The following is a 20,163-nucleotide window of genomic DNA, read 5'->3' as shown; positions in this document are numbered from 1 at the left end:
GGAGGGAGGGAGGGAGGGAGGGAGGAAAAGAAAAAGAAAGAAAAAGAAAAAGAAAAAAAAAAGGAAAAGAAAAGAAAGAAATGGATGAGCAGAGACTGAAGCTACTGCCCTTCTCCAGGCTGGAAGTGGCAAACATTGTAGTAGAATTGGAGAGAAATGGGCAGAGTGAAAGATACTGGAGGATGCACTTGACATGATGTGGTTGTGGGGGCTGAGAGTGACAGAGGTAGGGTGGGCTCCAGGACAACTGAGGAAATATACAGATGGCTGTGCATGCATTGTTCACTGAATCCAAGTCAGAAAAAAAGAAGCGTCTTACGTTCTCTCTTTATTTTAATACTTATTAGTATTTTATTACTTATGGAATGCTATTAGTATTTATGTGATTGGTATAATTTTTAAAAAATGAGTATAAATAAGCGAAAAGATTCTAAAAATCACGGTAGTAATTCCACCACTCAAGAGAAGTCTCGTAAAGATTTTGTTGGATATAGTTCTAGACCTTTTATACGCGTAGATGGATATGCATACTTGTTTTCCAACAACAGGATCATATTAAACATACTATTCTGTAATATCTTTTTTCATTCGGTGGGATGTTATGAATATGTTTCTATGCCGAAAATTTGTTCATTCCTCAGATGATTTCCAGTTACTGCATATTATTTTATTGTATAACACAATGCATGTTTTATAACCAGTCAGTCAGTGCTCAGTATTTGGGTGCATTTCTAATTTTTCACTATTCTAACAGCACTGCAGGGAATATCTTGTGTCCAAGCCTTTGCCCCATGCACATCTTACATTATTTGCAGGTAATTGAATCCCTACGAGAAGAATCACAGGTCAAAGTTTATGCATGTCTTTAAGGCTTTGAAATGCATAGCCAGTCTTCCCTCTAGAAAAGTTGCACCAAATCACACTCCCACAAATAATAAAAATAACCATAATGGCACCATCTACGCAGCCCTTACGACGTGCCCCGCACTGTTCTAAGCCCTTTCTATATCCTAAGTCATCAATCCTCGTAACAGGACCATGAGAGAGTTATTATTATTACTCCCATTGAACACATAGAAAACCAGTAGCCCAAGAAAGTCTGTTTCCCCACACTCTGTCAACACTGGGTTTACCTTTTTTTTTTTTTTTTCCATTCTTGTGGGGGTGGGGGGGAAATGACATCTCATTTATATCTGGTATGTTTTATATGAATTAACTTAATATTTCCAACCACCTTTAAGTTTCCCTGTCATTCTTCATATCACACACACACAAAAAAAAGAGAAAATAAGGCTCAGAAAGTCAGAGTGAGCTGCCCGGAGCTACACATCTGGGAAATGATAATGCTTAGATTTGAATTGTGTTCTCTCTGGCTCCAGAGTTCATATTCTTCCGTCTGCTATCACACTGCCTCTTCAGCTAGAGACTAGGATATCTGGAACTGTGGTTTTGTCCTTGAATAAAACCTTCTAGAATATTTCAGGATGGCAACTAAGGAAGAGTTCACTCTGACCAGCTCCATTGAGCACTTGATGATGGGGTGCCTGGGGGTGGTACAGAGGTTGCTTCCCAGCCTCATTGGCACTGCGATGCAGCAAACGCATCCAAAAATATGTTAGAAAAGAGAAAGGCCTTTATAATGAGCCTGGGCCTGCCTTTGTCTTGTGAGGTTTTAACTACTGTAATTGCCTGTAGTGTGAAGTAGTGTATTTTCCATGTATCTATTTTTATTCTGTGTCTATCTGCGTATCTGCTTTTTTGTTTTGTTTTGTTTTTTTGTTAACTCACTTGAATCCTGGTGGGTATTTTTCCTGTGAGAAGCATTGCCTCAGGAAAGCACGTACTCCCATACATGCACATGCACACACACAAATAATATGAAGGCTAAATGGGATAGAATTTATTCTTTAAAAGAAAAGCTAGTGGTAAAGTCTGAGCAGATGACTTTCCAATCCATACTGTATTTAATTGGTTGTATTGAACCATACTACAAATTAAGTCTCCTCTGTAATTTATTCTGTCAGATGGTAACCCTCCAAACAATTTGATACTTCATTTAAACATTGGTAAATGGCTCATGGAGATGCTAAGGGGGGTGGGGGGATTAATGATGATCAGATAAGAAAGTCTCCATTCACAGAATGAATCCTATGCAAAATATCATGAGTTGACCTGATTCCATCAGTCACTGAGCATTTATTGAGCAACTACCTTTTGCAGCACATGCCTTCAGATGGTTTGGTTCTTCTTTCCTTCCTGAACTCATTATTTAGCACTCACTGTTCAAAAAGGAACAGAATTAGGAGCTGGGATGAGACTGAGAGTAATCAGACATGGATCTTTTTCTCTCAAGAAGCTAACATCGCCGAAGTAGAGAGAAAACAGGTACAGAGATATGTTCCCTTGATTTTCTAGGGACTTCCCATTAACCTTCAAGATTCAGTTCAAGGCTAGCTCCTTTATCAAGTCTTCCCTAAAGCCCTTTCCCATCCCTTCTCTGAGCCAATGTAACACCCCATACACACCTTTAATATAAGCTTGTCTTATTATATTGTGGTTGTGGGTTTCTTTGCCTGCCTGTTCTTACAGGATCACAAGGTCTTCGAGGAAAGGACTATGTTATAATATATGGGTGGATTAGCAGTAAGCAGAAGACTGGGCACCTAGCAGCTATTCAGTAGGTACATATGGAATAAACAACTGGGTGAACAGGTAAATGTGAAACAAAATGAAGACGTGTGAAGCATACTAAATAGAAAAACAAATACAGTGCAGTGAGATCCGGGGACAGGAATTATCATGGGGAGTCAGGGAAGGTTCCTTGGATGAGCGCCCTGTTGGAGCTAACCCTGATGCATACGTATAATTTAGTTACGTGGAGTTCCAAAAGCGTGGGTGAGGGGATGAAGAGGGCGGTCAGCAGAGATAGCATTGTGAACAGTGGCAGACAGGTGGGGAAACACAGAACCCAGAGGGGCAGTGATGGGCTCTTCAAACTCTGTGCAGCCTGAGTCACCCAGAGTTCAGTGATGGGAGGAAGGTCAAACCCAGTTGAGGAGGCTAACGTGCAGTCTGTCTCCAGAATTTTTCAGTAACAACTTCCGTGCACAATAGAACGAGGAGGGTTCAGGATGGGAGAAACGGACAAAGCCGTGGCAGAGAAAGAGGGTGTTGAAGACTCTTTCTAAAACCAAATACCTGCTTTGATTTTTGCCAGGACTTGAATATCCAGACTGTTTTTCTGAGACAACAACAACAACTATTTTCCAAAGGAAACATGAAAGAAGGATGGCCAGGGTTTGCCTTTCCTCCCCCTCCCCTCTTCTAGCCCAGTATTGTCTCCTGCCTCCAGAACGACTGGTGCTGCCCCAGGAGCTCCCCTCAGAAACTCTCCTGGGATGGAGTGGTCTTCATTTCCCATGACCAGGGTCCTCCCCACACCTTTCCAGCCTGACTGCTCAGCAGACACCACAGAGAGCCACAGGCTCCTGAGCACTCACTCCCAGAGCGTGCCGTCTTGACCTTTTTCTTTGAGATCCTTAGAGCAAACTGGCCTTTACCCCAGACCTTCTGATTTATGACCCTGTCTGACCTCCGACACCTGCCAGAAGCCAGAACAGCTTCAGCTCTGCCTCTGAGCAGGCTCTCCCTTTCCTCATCCCAGCCTGTCAGGGACCATGGCTTTGTTGTTGAACTGGGGAGGTAGGAGGAGTCAAAGGGTTAGAAACCCTGATCCTATATAATCTTGCTTTCTTTTTCTCAGTGCTTGGTCATCCTTCCTAGGGAGAGCGAGGGCTCCATTTAGGACTGGTCCCGCCAGAACTCTCTCTCTGACCCTTCATCCTTTCATAAATTCAGTTGAACAGTATGATGTTTAAGGTTCCTTGGCCTTGATGATGCTGATAGAATCTACTTGAAGACATGGAGCAATTTTGAGCCTCAGTGAACAAGTATTTGCCAGATTCTCCGAGTTGCCAAGATGAATGCAATCATATGACCATGGGGGTTATCAGGATCCTGATATATTTTATTTCCACGTATCTGTATTATGTCTGCACAGTTGAGGTTGGAGGAAGCGGAGACCTATCCCCCTTAATGATTCTTCATTTCCAAATAAATGAGCCACTTTCACAGCAATCCTTTTTAACATCATAAAATTAACTACGGGAAAAGATAATGTTACAGATATCTTTAGGCACTTCAGGCACGCACAGAGCTACACTTGGCGAGGCAATATTAGGTATCATCAGGCGTTAAAAATGTTTTGATTTTAAAACACTTAATGAGGATTCCCAGATGAATTAAAGCATCTCCATCTGCTGTCTTGCATGGTAGGTGATATTTTACCCTTGCACAATCATCTCCAAATCTCATTCCACCAGGAAGACTTCTAATCACAGTTTAATTTTAGAGCAATATTCCACTTGGCAATCAATAGGTTACTGTCGTCAAACTTTGAATTATTAGGCGACGCAGATAACATTGTCCATTATGCAGGGAGAGAAATACTTTCTGGAAAGGGGAGAGAAGGAGGATGTCTTTGTCTCCCACTTTCCCCTGCTGCATACCATTCTAGTTCACAAAAGCCTATAAATCAATACCCCTGTGTTGGGTGAATATAAATCTCATCAGTTTTACATCATTAACACCATGAAAAAGCTACCACTCTTTGAGCACTTTTCCTCCACCAGCTAAGTATGTCCTCTTAATGAAACAAGGATAAATGAATTCTGAGTCTTTTGTTAACAAACATTTCCTTCCTCACCAACTTTATTTGGGTCAGAATTCACGAGTATCATGCAGTTGTCTTATGGCTGACTAGGGGTGAGTGTGACCAGACAGTGACACCACCCTCCAAGTATGATGTTCAGCGGACAGAGAGCAACTTGACAGGGCATGAACCTGAAGGGAGGGTCCCCAGAGTAGTCAGAGAAGTTAGTGAGTGATCAGAGTCTAGAAGGTTAAGGTACAGCAGCAAATTCTACTTCTTCTGAAGTAGGTGCGTTCCTGCAGCTTGCCAGGGCGTCCTCTGAAGGCAGAACTGATTCATAAGGTTAGAAGCCTAGAAAGACAGCAACAGTCTGGGAATGGGCATTTTGGAAGGCCAGGGACAGGGGTCTAGAGCTAAGGTGCTGGCCATAGTGAGAGCCACATGCCCACTGACCTGAGAGGCTGGCTGTGTGGTTCAAGTTTCCCAATGACTAAAGGATCTGGGCTGATAGAACAAGACCTTCTAGAACATCTATTCCAGTGATTCCCACCACTTTCATAACTAAGTCCCCTTTATGTCACATGTCTCCCTCCCTTCACAGACTCCATAGTGGGGAAGAATTATATCCACCCCCCAAAAATGTATTTATAATCATTCACTTGCCTATTTGAATGATTCAACCCCATAACTAAATGCCAAAGAGAATCTTCCCAAAGATGAACAAGGAGGACAACAGTAACCTGATACAATGCTAAAATGATCTTGGCATTTTCATTTGCATGTACAATGAAATGTGTCATCTTAATTAAGGATAGTTATAAGTTTCTGTTTTGCTTTTTGAAATGTTGAAAATTGCTTAGGACTTATTTTATTTATTTATTTTTTACTTTTAATGACCCAAGGAGATGCAGGGCTTTGGGTTAGGAGCCATTGATCTGATACAAACTTCTTGTTGTGTAGAAGAATGGATGAAGCTCTAGAGAAGTACAGTGAGTGCCTTGTGTTCACACAGTAGCTAGAATTCAAGCCTCTTAATACCTCATATAATAAAAAGGCTCCTTATATAATGGCTTTAAGCACATCATATAATGCCCAGTTGCTTATATAAGCCTTAAGTAAGTTTAATTTAGGAAAATGGCCATAAAGATGATCATCGCCAACAGGATGGTGAGCCTTATTTGTTGAGGCTTAGGTAATAAAGGAGGGAAGATCAGTGTTAAAAGATTTTCTAATTACTGATTAACTATCTATCCCAACTTACTTGAGTTCAGTAACTGTGGGTCAGGCACAGTGCAGGGTTTTATAGCATGACAGAGTTGAGGAAGCTAGAGCCTGGTGGGGAAGACAGGCAAGGAATCAGGCAAATGTGTCAGAGAAGGAAGGTCTTTGAAAGCAGGAGCCCACACAGAGAGCTATGTGTGAAGACTCAGGAATTTGGGGATCAGTAGAGACTGAAGTCCTATGGAATTATTTCTGCAGGGGGAGGGAAAGCAAGCCTTGTTCAAGGGAGGTTTCACAGAGATGGTGCTGCTCAAATGTCCTTTTTTAAAAGATTTTATTTATTTATTAGAGAGAGAACACGAGTAGGGGGGTACAGAGGGAGAGAGACAAGCAGACTCCCTGCTTAGCAGGGAGCTCAGTGCAGTGCTCCGTATCAGGACCCTCTGATCATGACCCGAGCCAAAGGCAGATGCTTAACCGACTGAGCCACCCAGGTGCCCTTCAAATGTCCTTTTAAAAGAGAATAGGATTCGGGCAAATGGATAAAAGAATGGGCATTGCAAACAGAGCAGCAAGCCCATAAAAAGCCTCAGAACTAAGGGAGCCCAGCTACCTCTAGCCCAAATGGTGACTTTGGTAAGATAGCAAAAGGTGTTCATTCCTCAAGGCACTCTTGTCACCATCTGTCAAAAAAAGGACGGTAACCCTACAAGTGTACAGTTCCGTGAATATGAATGGGGCCTCCTATATTTGCACTCTTCCACCATAGCAAGCAGAGTCCCTGGGGACGTAAGTGTCTTAAATATTAAGCCCAAACTTCGGCCGGGCTGTGTCCTGAAGAGAGCTGCAGCTGAAGCCTGCACCGCTGAGTTACTCTGACTGGCCCTGGCAAGCTGCAGGAACGCACCGCCGCAGACGCTCGTTCAGTATATGAGCAGTCCTGTTTATCTCTCTGGTCACAGCACTAAGACCATGGAGGGAAGCCTCCATCTCTCAAGGGCAGGCGCGGCTCGTTTTCCTTCCATCTGGACCCAACAGCTTTCCCAGAGCCCTTCGGGCCTGTTCACACGTAGCTGAAACATAACTCTTATTGATCAACAGCTCGAAGGGAAAGTCTCGTGAAATATGCTCTTCCTTTTGTCTCCAATAGGCCCTTCAGCATCATCATGCTGTTCACGAAATTTCCTACATTGCAAAGGACATCACAGATCACCGGGCCTTTGGATACGTTTGTGGGAAGGAAGGGAATCACAGATTTGTTGCCATAAAAACAGCCCAGGCGGTGAGTATCCCCATCCAAGGAGGGCTCCTTTCCTTGTAGCTTTAGGGGACAGTGCGTACGGTCATGCTGCTGGTCTTTGAAGGCCGCCTCTGATGTCAGACGAAGCCATGCTGATGCTCAGGCTCCCATCTCCAGAGCACAAATAGCCTCGGAGCAAGGAAACAGGCTCAGGCCCATCCAGTCTTGTTGGTTTTCTTCTAATGCGTGTTTCGTAATGACTAATTATTTTCCTTTCTGATTAAGCTGGATGGAGGCACACTATACAAATAAGTTTCCTTGTGCTCATAGCCTCATTTAAAAAGAAAATAAGGGAAAACAAATAGCTGTTTTGCATCAGGCCTACCCTAATTTTATTGTATTCGAAATTACTAATAAATAAAAGCAATGCCTTTTATGCTTATGATTATTATGAATTTGCAAATATAATTAGTTGAAGAAATGAACTTTAGCCTAGATGCAATTTGCTAAACCAATATAAACAAGGTAGAATTAATTAAAGATGGAATGCTTTCAGTTTAATAGGAAAAGGAAGGGCTGTGGGTTGTAGCAGGCAAAAAACAGAAACAGGCCGCTGGGTCTCCGTACCATTCCCTGACTAATGCGCTTTATACCACCGTTTACTGCAGGCTGAACCTGTTATTCTGGACTTGAGAGATCTCTTTCAACTTATTTATGAATTGAAGCAAAGAGAAGAATTGGAAAAAAAGGCACAAAAGGATAAGCAGTGTGAACAAGCTGTGTATCAGGTATACCTGTGAATTTATCCGAGTGCCAGAGAAGATTGGGACTTAAAACAAACAGATATGAAAACTTGACAGTCAGGACTTGTCCTACTGCTGCCAAGTAGAAATAAACAAAGATGAAAGGTCCCCGTGTACATTACAGGCACCGAAAGCAAGCCGTTAGAGAAGATCTTTTATTTTCTGAAATTCTGGACGTGTTAGAGAAACTGAAATTTTGAATTCTGAGGAAGATTTCTGGGGAGGAGAACAGAAAGAAACACAATTGCATTTGCTGTTGTTAACCGTGGGGTGGGGGGGGTGGTGGCTATAAAGGTTTTCATTTTTCCTCTGTATGTTTTCAAACTGAAGTGACCCAGCAGCCTATCCTCCCCAGAGCTGGTTCCTTTACTGTCCTGCGTTTTCTGAATACAGTCTCATAACCTCTCCCTTTATTTATATCCTCTGCTTTTCAAATTCCTTTCTCTCACTCTGCTGTAGACAATTTTGGAAGAGGATGTTGAAGATCCTGTATACCAGGTAATTTCTGAAAGCCGTCGGGGTTCTTAGGGTCAGGAATGGCGAGGCCCGTGCTACAGACACTTCCTCAAAACCCTGAAAAACCCCCTGACTACAGAAGCCTGGAGAGGGATTGAGATTAGTTCTGAGGGTGAGAGCTGCCAGCCCCTCGGGGAGTGGATTTCCATAAAAATGAACAGAAGTTTGGCTAGCATCCATAACACGGGATCTGGAGATGGGCTTCTCCCCGCTTGCCCCAGCCTCGGCCCCCTCCACAATCTGTAAATGTTTGATCCCAGAGCTGGGTGTTTTCTGGAGGCTCTTGAATATTCCAAGTTCATGAGATGGCCTCTTCTCTGAGTTAGGAACCCGGGATGGGGACTGAGTTTTGGTGACATTGGGGTACCAGCCCAAAGGGCAGTCTGTAAGCTATGTCGAAGGCTGTCGGGGCAGGTCTCTCTGGCCCCTCTGATGAGCCGGCTCATGCCATGGGGGCTGTTGGAAGGAAGGTAAGGAAGATCCTAGAGACATCCTAGTCCATAGCTTTCCCTGAACTCGGCAAGGCTGCTGCCCAGGTGTGGCCAGAGAGATGACTTCTCTCGGACCCAAGCTTGTGCTCTGTACAAACAGATGCAGAAAGAAAGGAAGAGGAGGCCTCCCACCACCATCCCCAACCCCACTCGTGCTTATTCCCAAGGAGAGAAAGGAGCCCAAAAATGGACTTGTTGGACATAAAACCCGAAACTTGTATTTCTAACTGGATACATGTGGGTCATATGTGTGTGTGTCACACGTGCATTGTTTATCAGTGCTTGTTGTCACACAGAAAGCTGGTATAGCTGGGACAGAGATAATATGGATACAATAAGTAATATAATACGAATAACTTGAAGTAGAAGTATCTAGCATATATGACTTTTAACAAAAGCCAAAGATGTGCCTAGCAGGATGCCCTTGGTGTAGAATGCTGGGGGCGACGATTTGTCTAGAATAGGAGCTCAGCCCCTGAGCTGGCTCACAGAGAATGGAGAATACTGCCCTGTTTGAAGTGGCCCAGCCCTTTAGAGTCTGAAACATGCACAGGAGAATACATTGATTTTCAATATTTAAAACTAAGAATATAATATCAGGTGATATTTATGGGATGAGGAGGTTTGGGGTTTGTAAGCACATCAGAGCCTAAGTTAGGACATCGGGCTTTATGGAAGCCAGGGGGGCAACAGCTGTAACCCAGATCATGAAGTTAGGATTCCAGATGTTCCCAGGAGACGTCATTCCCCCTTAGTGGTACCGCACACGCAGACATTATTGAATCGAATGCCATCGAATGAAGAGGCCTCGTCTCCAGAAGAATGCACAGGGGGTCCCATGCATTGACTGCTGTACGCCCAGCCATCAGACCCTTGCTGTTTTCCTTAGAAAAGTCAGGGGGAGCATGCAAGGCACGTGCAGTGTTTCAGTGATCCACTTGTCTCTTTAGGGTGTTTTCTGTTGCAACTGTTTCTTTAATGCTCACTGTGATTTGTATCCTGAATTCCAAATGCCTTTTTTTTTTTCCTCCTTCTTCTTCCCCTCTGACCTTTCCTCTCTGGCCGCTCCATAATAGTACATTGTGTTTGAGGCTGGACACGAGCCAATCCGTGATCCCGAAACAGAAGAAAACATTTATCAGGTATAAAATTGCTTCTCTTTCCATTGCGCTCTTGCCACTTAGTGTCCGGAGGGGTCTGCAGAACCAGGGGGGCCCGCCTCACAGGGTCACACTGCTCTCCCTGTCATCCTGGCTTGGTAAAATACCTTCCTCTGAGCTGGCTTTGACCAATTGACCAGTAGTTTCCTCGCCTTGTTGTGGAAATGTTCAATGGCCCATTGAGAGGGGTGTTTTAATAGTTAATGATCTTAACTATTTTCAATGGACTCAAGAATCAAAGATTCCATTGTAATGACTGTAATCCATTGGAGAGTTGTTGTCCATGATAAAGGAGGGTCCTTCATCTCTCTGAAAAAGGGTGCTCATCAGATTTCTTTAAAAAGCCATTTGCACTACTGCAAATCAAGGACAAATTCAAAAATGCTGTTGGAAGTCAGCATTGGGGATATTAACTGAATAAGAGAAAGTACAGCTCAAGGTTTTACCCCTCCTAAAGGGAAGGTAAATTAATATTCTTAAATGTCTGCTTATATGAAGAATACTGTACACACTTTGTGATTCATTTAATTTTGACAAACATGCTATAAAGTAAGTATTTAATCCCACTTTTACAAGGGAAAACTGAGCTTCGGAGAAGTTGAGTTACTGGGGTGGGGGGGACGCTGTATAGCTATTTAGGGCTGAGATCAGACCCAGTGTGAGTGAAAGCAAAACTCACACGTCCTCCCCCAGTGCTTTTCTATCAAAGAATTTGAGAAATTGCACCATAGCAACACATCAAACAAATATGACAACATCCAATTTTTCACTAATTAGAATTTTAGCCTTAATTTGAAATATAAACATTATGGAGGAAAGAAAAAAATTTAATGTATTTAATAAGTGATTTTAATTTCCTTAATTTACTCGGTTGTGCAGTCTGCTCTTCTGCCTTGGGCATGCATTACTTGTGTAATGAAAGTAAAACAGATTTTCAGTTTCTGTCAAATGCACAGAATTCTAAAAGACCAAAGTGTAACATCAGCTCTACCAACAACTTGGTTTAAACCAGTCCATTGGAGTAATAATCTAAGTATTTCTGTCCACTGGATCTTTCTGGATTGGAGGCTGTGCACTGAAGCTTTGTTTAGAAATCATCCTTCACAGGGCACCTGGTGGGTCAGGCACTTAAGTACCTGCCTTCGGCTCAGGTCATGATCCCGGGGTTCTAGGGTCCTGGGATCGAGCCCATATTGGGCTCTCTGCTCAGCAGAGGATCTGCTTCTCCCTCTTCTGCTCCCTCTGCCTCTCCCCTCTCTCCACTCCTGCTATGTCTCTTGCTCACCCTCTCAAATAAATAAATAAAATATATTTTTTAAAAACTTTAAAAAATAAAATCGTTGCTCACAAAGTTTCCATCTTTACATGGAAAACTTACATATTTATTCTCAGTGTCAGGCTTTAAATTGCCACAACCTTGTGATGTCTGAATGTAAGGCCAAAGGAGCCATTAACCAGTCATCCACTGAAGAAAAAAAAATACCTTTTAAGACAAAATTAGGCTTTTTAGTGCAAGGTTTCTGAATTCCGACTGAGCTGTGGTCGGCGAGGCTCCCACTGTGCCCTGTGGGGGTGGAGGGTAGTGTTGGAGGTGTGAGAAGAACTGGTGTAGGCTAACAGAGAACCGGGCACCTACCTTTGGCTGAGTGGTAGCGGGCAGGACACTAGCCCTCTCTAAGACTCTGTTTCCCCAGAGAAAAGGTAGGGGCGTAATTTCTCCATAACTCATTGTCATGAGAATGAAGCAAGATCCTGTGAAGGATATAAAGAAGAGACTTCTTGGGTCACACAGTGTTGGATTCGGAATCTTAGTCCAGGTACCAGCTCAACGGTTCATCTGGCTTATCCAGTTCCTTTCCTACTCTGAGCCTCAGTTTGCTTATCTGTAAAATGAACAACTAAGACTGAAGAGTCTCTCGGACAGGCCCTTTGCTGCTTTTTGCAACTCATGCCTCATCACAGGACAGTGATTCTTTAGGGAAACATGTTCGCTTGCTCCACAGGGTGACAAGGCCTCTTAGAAGTCACCGCACACGTGGCTTGGGTAACATTTATTGAGTGCTGACTGTGGGCCAGCTCTGTGAGCGAGGTTAACATGCAACATCTTCTCTCTCACAACAAGACTGCGAGGCTTGAACCATCATTCCCACCTTACAGGCAGAACGGTAGGGCTCACACAGATATGGTGTCTTGCCCAACATCACAGAGCTACAGGGAGTGGCATCCTGCCTCACAGCCAGGTCCCTCCGACCTCGGTAAATAAATAAATCCCAAGGCTCTTTTGAGCTCAGAATATCCTGACGCCAAGTTGCATGATTAGTTTCTGTGCGGGTTTCAAGTCACTATCTCAAAATCACACTTGTTTTAACAGTTCTGACCTCCGGATCTTCCCATCTTGTCCATCATGAGCAGGAAGGTACCATTTAAGGAAATGAATATTTTATCACCCTCTGTTCTCCTCTCTTGCTTTGCCAGTCAGCTGGGCCTCAATTTGCTTAACTCGAGATAAGCTCTTGGGCCTGAAGATAAGGCTAGGCTTTTAAGGAGCTGTGATTAGGAACCTCGCTCTTCTTTGCATTTTAAGGGCCTGCGAATGTTCCATAGCTATTCCTCCTGAGTCGATTGTAGTGTTTCTCAGTCTTTGGTGTGGCCCACGGTGGCCTCAGATTTTTCATCCCTTCCCTATTTTCCAGAATGAGGTAGACAGACCCCAGGTGTCATCTGTTAGCTGTTTTGTGGCCCTGGATAAAGTACATAACTTTTGTGTCTCAGTCTCCTGGGCAATAAAATGAGGGATGCTGTGTCATCTGCTTCTAGAAGTGATGTGCAGGTGTAAAGCGCTTGGCCGCTTGGCACATAGTAGGTTCTAAATGTTAGCTCCCTTTGCCTCCTAAGGATGTGATCAAGATGTCTGATGATGATGTATTAAGCGAAGTAGAACATGACTTGCTTGCCTCATCTTGTCAGAGAGCCTAGCGGAAAGTTGCAACCTCGCTTGACTTTGCTATTTAGAACTCCGGCGCAAGGGAGGGAGAGACTCTTGAGCAACTGTAACCTCTCTTTGAGGATCAGTAGTCTCATTTTCCAAACCGGATTAATAATAATTGTCTTTCTTTTTGCGTGCATCAGAAAAAGTTATCAGTCATCTTTGTAAAACAACACGGAACCTTGTGGTACAAGGGCTTTTACACCTCACTTAATTTTGACCCTTGCAGTAACTCAGTAAGATAAGAATAGCTATGATGACTATCAATTTAAAACGTAAGAAAATCATGTCCTCTGATTTAAGTGCTGGGCCCAAGGCCAGAGCCTCAGCTTCTCAACCCGGTATTGAGAACAGAAATGTTAACAAGCTTCCCACGCTAGCAAGACTGCAGCTTTCCACGCGGGCATTTTTCACGTTCTTTGGTTCGAAAATCATTTTTAATTGCCCATGATGTGTCAAGTATTGTTATTTTAAAATGAGAAGTCTCTACTCCTAGTCACTCAACCCTTAAACTGCCTCTCTAACACTATTAGTATGATACTGAGCTAAAAAAGTGTCTTCTGTACCTACAGCACTTAATGTATAGCTTTTGCAGTAATTGCACCTCTGTTAACTCCTTCATTCAAAAAGCAGTTCTGGGGCAGCCCAGGTGGCTCAGTGGTTTAGTGCCACCTTCAGCCCAGGGCCTGATCCTGGAGACTGCTTCTCTCTCTCTCTCTCTCTCTCTCTCTCTCTCTCATGAATTAAAAAAAAAAACAAAAAGCAGTTCTGTATGGAGCACCTGGCGTGTGCCTGCCACGTGGAGATGTGATACACCGTAGTGCGGTCCCAACCCACAGGGAGCTTCTAGGCACCCCTTTGAGTGCCTCTGGCAGTGAGATGAGAAGACTGAGATTCAGAGAACAAAGAGACCCTCTGAGGTCACATAGCCTGTGCTAGAGCCGCAATCGGAAACCAGATCTCCCACTTCCTTTTGGTCCAGAACTGTTCTTGCTCACTCTACAGTGTCTTGTTAGGGAGATGGTCTATAGGCAGCATGGACCCACCAGGCGGGGATGAGAATCAGGACAAGGCTCTCTCCGCTGTCTCTCAGGCACTTCTGCCAGTGTTCTGCTCTTAGCACATACACAGTAAAGGTTTGATGCTTAAACACTTCCTATGCAACCAGTATTTACCTGTGGAGAGACAGGTTTGTAAAATATGTGCCTTGTCCTGCACAAGCTTACACCTGCAGTGTGGTTTGACAGCTCCTATATAAGATAAAGCACATTTTGCACTCATGTAAGTAGCCTGATTTCTTTCCCAGCTACTCCCCCCACCCCCACCCTCAACCCCCACCCCACCCCAGTAAGATAAGGAGCTCCTTCAAGGAGAGGCCATATCCAGCTCACTCGCCATCATTGTCCCAGGCAAAGCACAGATCATGATACATAATAGGTTCTTGGCCACTTTTATTTGTTAGTGGAAGGGTATTCCAGAGGTCTCAAAAGTACAGAGGAAGTCTCCAACCAGGTAGAGAACCATGCAAGGCTCCCAAGAAGACATCCCAGCTGACATAAATCTTAAAGGACAAACAGGCAGATGGATATCTCACCCATGGGAGAGCCAAGCAGCAAAGCTTTTTCAATTATGCAGTTTGGGTTTATCCATCCTGCCGCTTCTCCTCCATTTGCAGGGATAATTGAGAGTCAGCTGCGGTTCAACTTGCTAAGTGCCCGTAGTGAGCAGTGAATTACGGGGAACAGAAATGCTGTTCATTTTGCTCAGGAAAAGGTGAGCTAGTAAAAATACAAGTGCGAGCTGGTAATTTATCGGCCCTTGTTAACAAGGACTCGGTAGGCATTCTTAGAGGGTTCCTTCTAGATGGAGGCCAGTTATCAGGAGCAAAGAAATTACATTCTTCATTGGATACCTGCAAGCTGAGTTTTGCAGGAGCAGCTCAGAAAGTGCATCTTCCACACGACCATGCCCGCTCATAGTCCTGATGTCTGCAAGAATGTGCACCACCTTTTGAAAGTGGAGAATATGATGTCAAAGAGAAAGATGCGATCAGAACAGCTACAGGGACCGTGGAAACAGGGATGAGATGCAGCTGTCTGTAGAGTATAGTAGTTAAAAGGCAAAGTGCCAGGACTCCAACTCTGGCAGCCTACTCCCCTGCAGGACCCTCTCTGGGTTTCCTTTGCCTCATCCGCAACACAATGACGGTTGTCACCCTCTCCCAACTGACTTGCATGAGAATACCTGTAAACACAAACATTCAGAACAGTGCTTTGGCACACAGAAAGCGCCCTGTCAATGTTAGTTGATGCCATTAGTAATAAATGTCTTGTCTGGTAGCCAGAAAGAGCTGGATTTGAATCTCCTCACTTAATGAGCTTGGAAGCTTTGGAAAAGTCTCCCTAACATCTCTGAGCCTCCCTTTCTGCTGCGTAAAGTGAAGATTCTAATACCAAGTTCTTAGGAGCAATATAAGGATTCTGAGTTAAGCTGATAAGGATGGAAATACCAAAAGGGACTCGAGAAATGAGCCCAAATTCTTACTTCTTGTCTGCGGAAGAGTTAGCTGGTCCAAGCCTAAAAGACACTTTTATTTTTCTTCACTGGTGCCCACATTTCTTATGATACATTTACCCAGAAGACATTTACCAAATGCCTACTGAGTAAGCACTTAGGCACTGTGCCTGCTCTTAAGGAGCTCCCAATCTGATGACAAGAAACACAGATTAGCAGACAGTTGTAAAACCAGTACAGGCTGTGGCGTCCAGGGAGGTGTGAGCTGCGCTGTGCTGGTTGCTGGGAAGCACAACTGATTGCTTTCAAGCCAGAATGCTTCAGTGTAAAGCCCTTGATTGACTCATTAGAAAAGTATTCAACATATCTACTGTTGTTAGTGTTATACAATGAGTTCTTATACTTACCTATATAATGTATCAGCGGTGAAAGCAGCTATCATTCTAACACTTCACACCACTATAGTTCCTAATCATTTTTATTTACCATCTCTTTTCTCATTTGATCCCCACAAAACCCAGATGAGAAGCAGAGCCAGTAACACCCATTTTTATAATCGTGAAGCTCAGAGAAGCTAAGGGACCTGCTCGGGGTAATACCATTACCAAGCGACCCAGTAAGATCAGATGGATGAGTAAGAGGAAGGAGGGGGAGAAGAAAATACAGATACATATTTAGAGACAATTGAGGTTTTTCTAGATTCCTGTCTTAGGCTTTTCATGCCATTGATGCCCCCTTTTCTTGGGAAAAAAGAAAAAAAACTTTTGGTGAATATCGCCTGGCTTGTCCACAATCCCAGCAGAAGCCATTCTTGATACTGAGACCTCAATGTTTCTATATTTTAACTAAACTGGATCTCAATCTTTGCACCAAGCAGCTTAAGCTCAGCTGAAAACTAGTTTTAATCACTCTGGCCAAGTTGGAGCACCTCCTTGTCTTTGGTGAAATGAGGATTATCTTTTTCCCTCATGTGACCCCTGAGGCCTCTGCAGCCTCCTGTTCCATGGTTCTATGAGAAGCCCAGTGGCAGAGACCCTGCAAACATTTGTGAAGTGATTCCCACAGTCCTCCCTCATCTAGCTGTCCCTGGGAAGGAGCCTGGTCTGCTGCCCCTATAATTCCAGCAGCCCCTTTGACTTGGGACCCTCAGGCGCTATCCTCATACACACTGAGCTAGCTTAGAGTTGAAGTGTGGTTGCTTTAGTCTTTGAAAGAGTATCAAAGTGTTTTGACTACATCAAATTTGATTCTTCCACAGGTTCCCACCAGCCAAAAGAAGGAAGGTGTTTATGATGTGCCAAAAAGTCAACCTGTAAGTGTAAGTATACCTCCTCTCTTCTGCCAGGTTCCAGTAACCTGCATTCTTATGAGACTGTGCCTACAACCTGAGGAAGGGAACTCCTCTTCTGAATAGGTGTCACAACTCGTAGAGCTTTGCCAGAGTCCACATGCTAAGGTCTCCTCTGTGAGTTGGAGGGAAGGAGGCATAAGGCAAAAATGGTGGAGATGAAGAAAGAGTGCCAGTCTGGATCAAGGTCTGGCCCCATGGGTGGTAGTGAGTTGAATTGTGTAAACCACTATGTCTGAAGGTCTCAAGGTTTCAGATATTCCTTGGTCAGAGTCTGCAGCCAACTTTATTATATACCTAGTCAAATAGAGGGCAGTGTCTCGATCCTGAGAAGAGAGTTGCCCATCCAATTTAAAAGTGGTTCACAGGGCTCAGAGGGACAGCAGAAGAGCTGGCCAGAGCCTCTGGAGTATATGAGGGTCCAGCCAGTGGCCAGACCACTATGAAAAAGGCCATATGTAGTGGGCTTGTAAAAACCCAGAAGGTCCACTACATCTAGACCCCATCAGCTGGTAGGACTCCTAGAAACGGAAAATCTCAAGCTTGTGCTACTGCCCCATGCCACTGCTAGGCCAGGCCAGTACGTAGGACCTCCACTCAGCACCCAGAAGGTGCCCTCTGTACATAATTCAAGGGACACTGAGGAACTTCTGCTCAGAGGGACATTGGACTTGGCCACGGCCCATGTCAAAAGAACTAGGGTGTTTGGTCACTGTTGATCACAGTAATCTCAATAATGGGTAGAAAGAGCACAGGCTTAGAAGACAGACCCTCAGGAGTTCCAGCTCTGACCCTAACAGGACTGTTGTGAGGCTGAATGACTCTATCTGGGACATTGTTATTGGTCCTAAACCCTACCGTGTGAGAGATATGAAGGCATCCCCGCAGATTTCAAGGTCACATGGATAGGGCAGTTTGAATCCCCATTCCCAGGGAAACAGAACAGCTGAAGGACCTGGAAATACTTGGCCTGGAGAAAAGAAACCATAAATATGGAGATGGAAGCCCCAATGGCCACTGGTTGGAAGAGGGAGTACACTGTTCTGTGTTGGCCAGCTCATGGAACTGAGACTGGTGGGTGGCACTGCAAGGAAGCCACATCCAGCCCAGCGTGAGAGTGACTGTCCTGAACAGTGAGTCGGAGCTGTTAAGGATAGAACATCTGGCACCTAAGGGAGTGAGCTCTCTGACACTGGAGCTGTGCAAGCAGAGGCCGGGAGACCACAGGTCAGACCACCTGTTTGCATCCTCCCATGGTGAGGTGGGTGGAGGGGAAAGAGGACCTCCTGTGGTCCCTTCCAAGCATGAGCTGCTGTCTTCTTCTTTTTTTTTTTTTTTTTTTTTTTTTTTTGAGCTGCTGTCTTCTTGAGTTGAAAGTCTTTCTGGTTCATTCTAACCCTCTCCTGCCCCCACTCCCCTTTTACCTGATGAAATTTCTTTTTGTCCTATCAGCGTCCCTTGCTCTACACTGTCTGCAACCACCATACCCAACCTAAATACTGCTTCTGGAAGCCCACGGGCTTTAGATTTCATAAAAAAAAGCATATCCGGATGTAGGGCCCTCCTCACAAACTCAGTCTACAACGTAATAGAGAACATATAACATGATGCCGCTTGGAGAAAAAGCTGTTTTTCTCCCTGAGGCCTTTACATTTGTCAGGCCTCCTTGTCACTGAGACACTGGTCTGTTCTTCCTGTTTCTGTTTGGTTCAGCTCCCATCACACAGCTCCCTACAATTCAATTTGTGCCTAAATTGCCTCGCTTGCCCCTAACAGGTTTAGATACGTGAGAAAACATGCTCCATTTGCTGCCTGGGTTTTTTGTGAATTTATTAACCAATCTGGCTACACCATCTCCATGCTTAAAACCTAAAAAAAAAAAAAAAAAATCCAAGCTCCTTAGCCTGACATACACAGCACTCAGATGCCAGCCCCAGCCCATATCTCTCGTCTACCTCCCCCTGGTCCAGCTCTAGTGAACTCTGCAGCCTCCTCAAGGAGCCCCATCCTCCCCTAACATCCCAGCTTAGCTTCAGGCTCTAGGGGCTCAGGGAAACTTTCTGGTCTTCTGCTCCACCCAGTGTTAGCAGATCACCCCTACCTCTCTACCCTGCTCCCTATCATTGCTCTATTTTAACAACACTTAGCACACAGTGTTGAAACTCTTGTCTTCGCCCATTATACCCAGGAGCTTCCTGAGGTCCGTGGATGACCAGAAGTAAGCCCAGGGCCTGGAACGTGGAAGTTGGGCATGACACAGCCATGCTAGGAATTAAATGTACAAATGACCCTGCCCTGTAGAAGGAATTGATAGAAATCCCTGGAACTTTCTTTTAAAGGAAATTCCCTGTTTTTTCTAACTCTGAAATAGGCACTAAATAGGCATGGTAAGGTTTTGCTTGGGAAATAACTGGGCTGCCTGAATGGCCTGTAGTAACTCCCAGCCCTCTGTTTCCACAGAGTCCTAGAAGCAGCTGGGGTGATGCTGGGTTTTCCATGAACAATTTCCACATTTTTCAAAGCAGAAGAGAGGTAGCAAGTGAAAAGCACCCACTCTAAGGGAGAGGCAGATGCTTGAATTTGGAATCTCAGCTCCTGCTCTTACTACCTATGGGGCTTCTGATAAGTTCTCTTGTTTCTCTTTGCCTCATTATTCTCATCTACCCAAAAGAGCAACTGAACCCAACTTGCTAAATGATTTTGAGGGGAAGATAGCATATGCATTGGAAACTTAATCCCACTTGACTAAACCTCCCAGAGGTACTTTAATATCCCATATCCCTCAGTGTTCTGGGATCTTCTTGTCCTACAGGCTTGCTCCTATAGACCTGCCTCTCTGATGAGTGCATATTCCCTAGGATACCTCTGAGCTCTGAAAATCCCTGCTATGATCTTGCTGTTTGCTCCTTCACCACCTGCTCCTTAGCCAGAAAGATGAGTAAACCAAAGACAACCAAGTTAGTGCATAATAAGCAGCTTCCTTCCAGGCAGTTTGGGGGCTTCCACAAGTTTCCCACAAGAAGGGTGACTGCCCAGTGACCTGTTGCTCTGGATACCCTGGGTTTCTTCTTGCTTGGGTCTAGGTCTGCCCCGAGCCCAATAAGAGACTTAGTTTGGGGCAGTCACTGGGGAAAACCACAAATCAACCCCAGACAAAATGGCCTGATCTTCAG

At 44.4% G+C, this 20,163-nt stretch overlaps 1 protein-coding gene across 25 annotated transcripts in view; it reads left to right on the top strand.

Moving 5' to 3' along the window:
• DAB1 (DAB adaptor protein 1) overlaps positions 1 to 20,163 on the top strand; it is a 1,166,965-nt gene that overhangs the window by 1,091,143 nt on the left and 55,659 nt on the right. For 23 of the 25 annotated variants that reach the window (XM_077891933.1, XM_077891931.1, XM_077891932.1 and 20 more), the window contains 5 exons: positions 7,083 to 7,214; positions 7,841 to 7,960; positions 8,435 to 8,473; positions 10,059 to 10,124; positions 16,901 to 16,960. In XM_077891933.1, the coding sequence (XP_077748059.1) occupies positions 7,083 to 7,214; positions 7,841 to 7,960; positions 8,435 to 8,473; positions 10,059 to 10,124; positions 16,901 to 16,960 (417 nt within the window). The remainder of the gene's footprint in view (positions 1 to 7,082; positions 7,215 to 7,840; positions 7,961 to 8,434; positions 8,474 to 10,058; positions 10,125 to 16,900; positions 16,961 to 20,163) is intronic. The other 2 variants (XM_077891953.1, XM_077891952.1) reach the window with 1 other exon arrangement.

This window comes from Canis aureus, chromosome 3 (genome assembly GCF_053574225.1).
Source record: "Canis aureus isolate CA01 chromosome 3, VMU_Caureus_v.1.0, whole genome shotgun sequence".
Lineage (NCBI taxonomy): Eukaryota > Metazoa > Chordata > Mammalia > Carnivora > Canidae > Canis > Canis aureus.
This window is presented reverse-complemented; position numbering and strand designations above follow the sequence as displayed.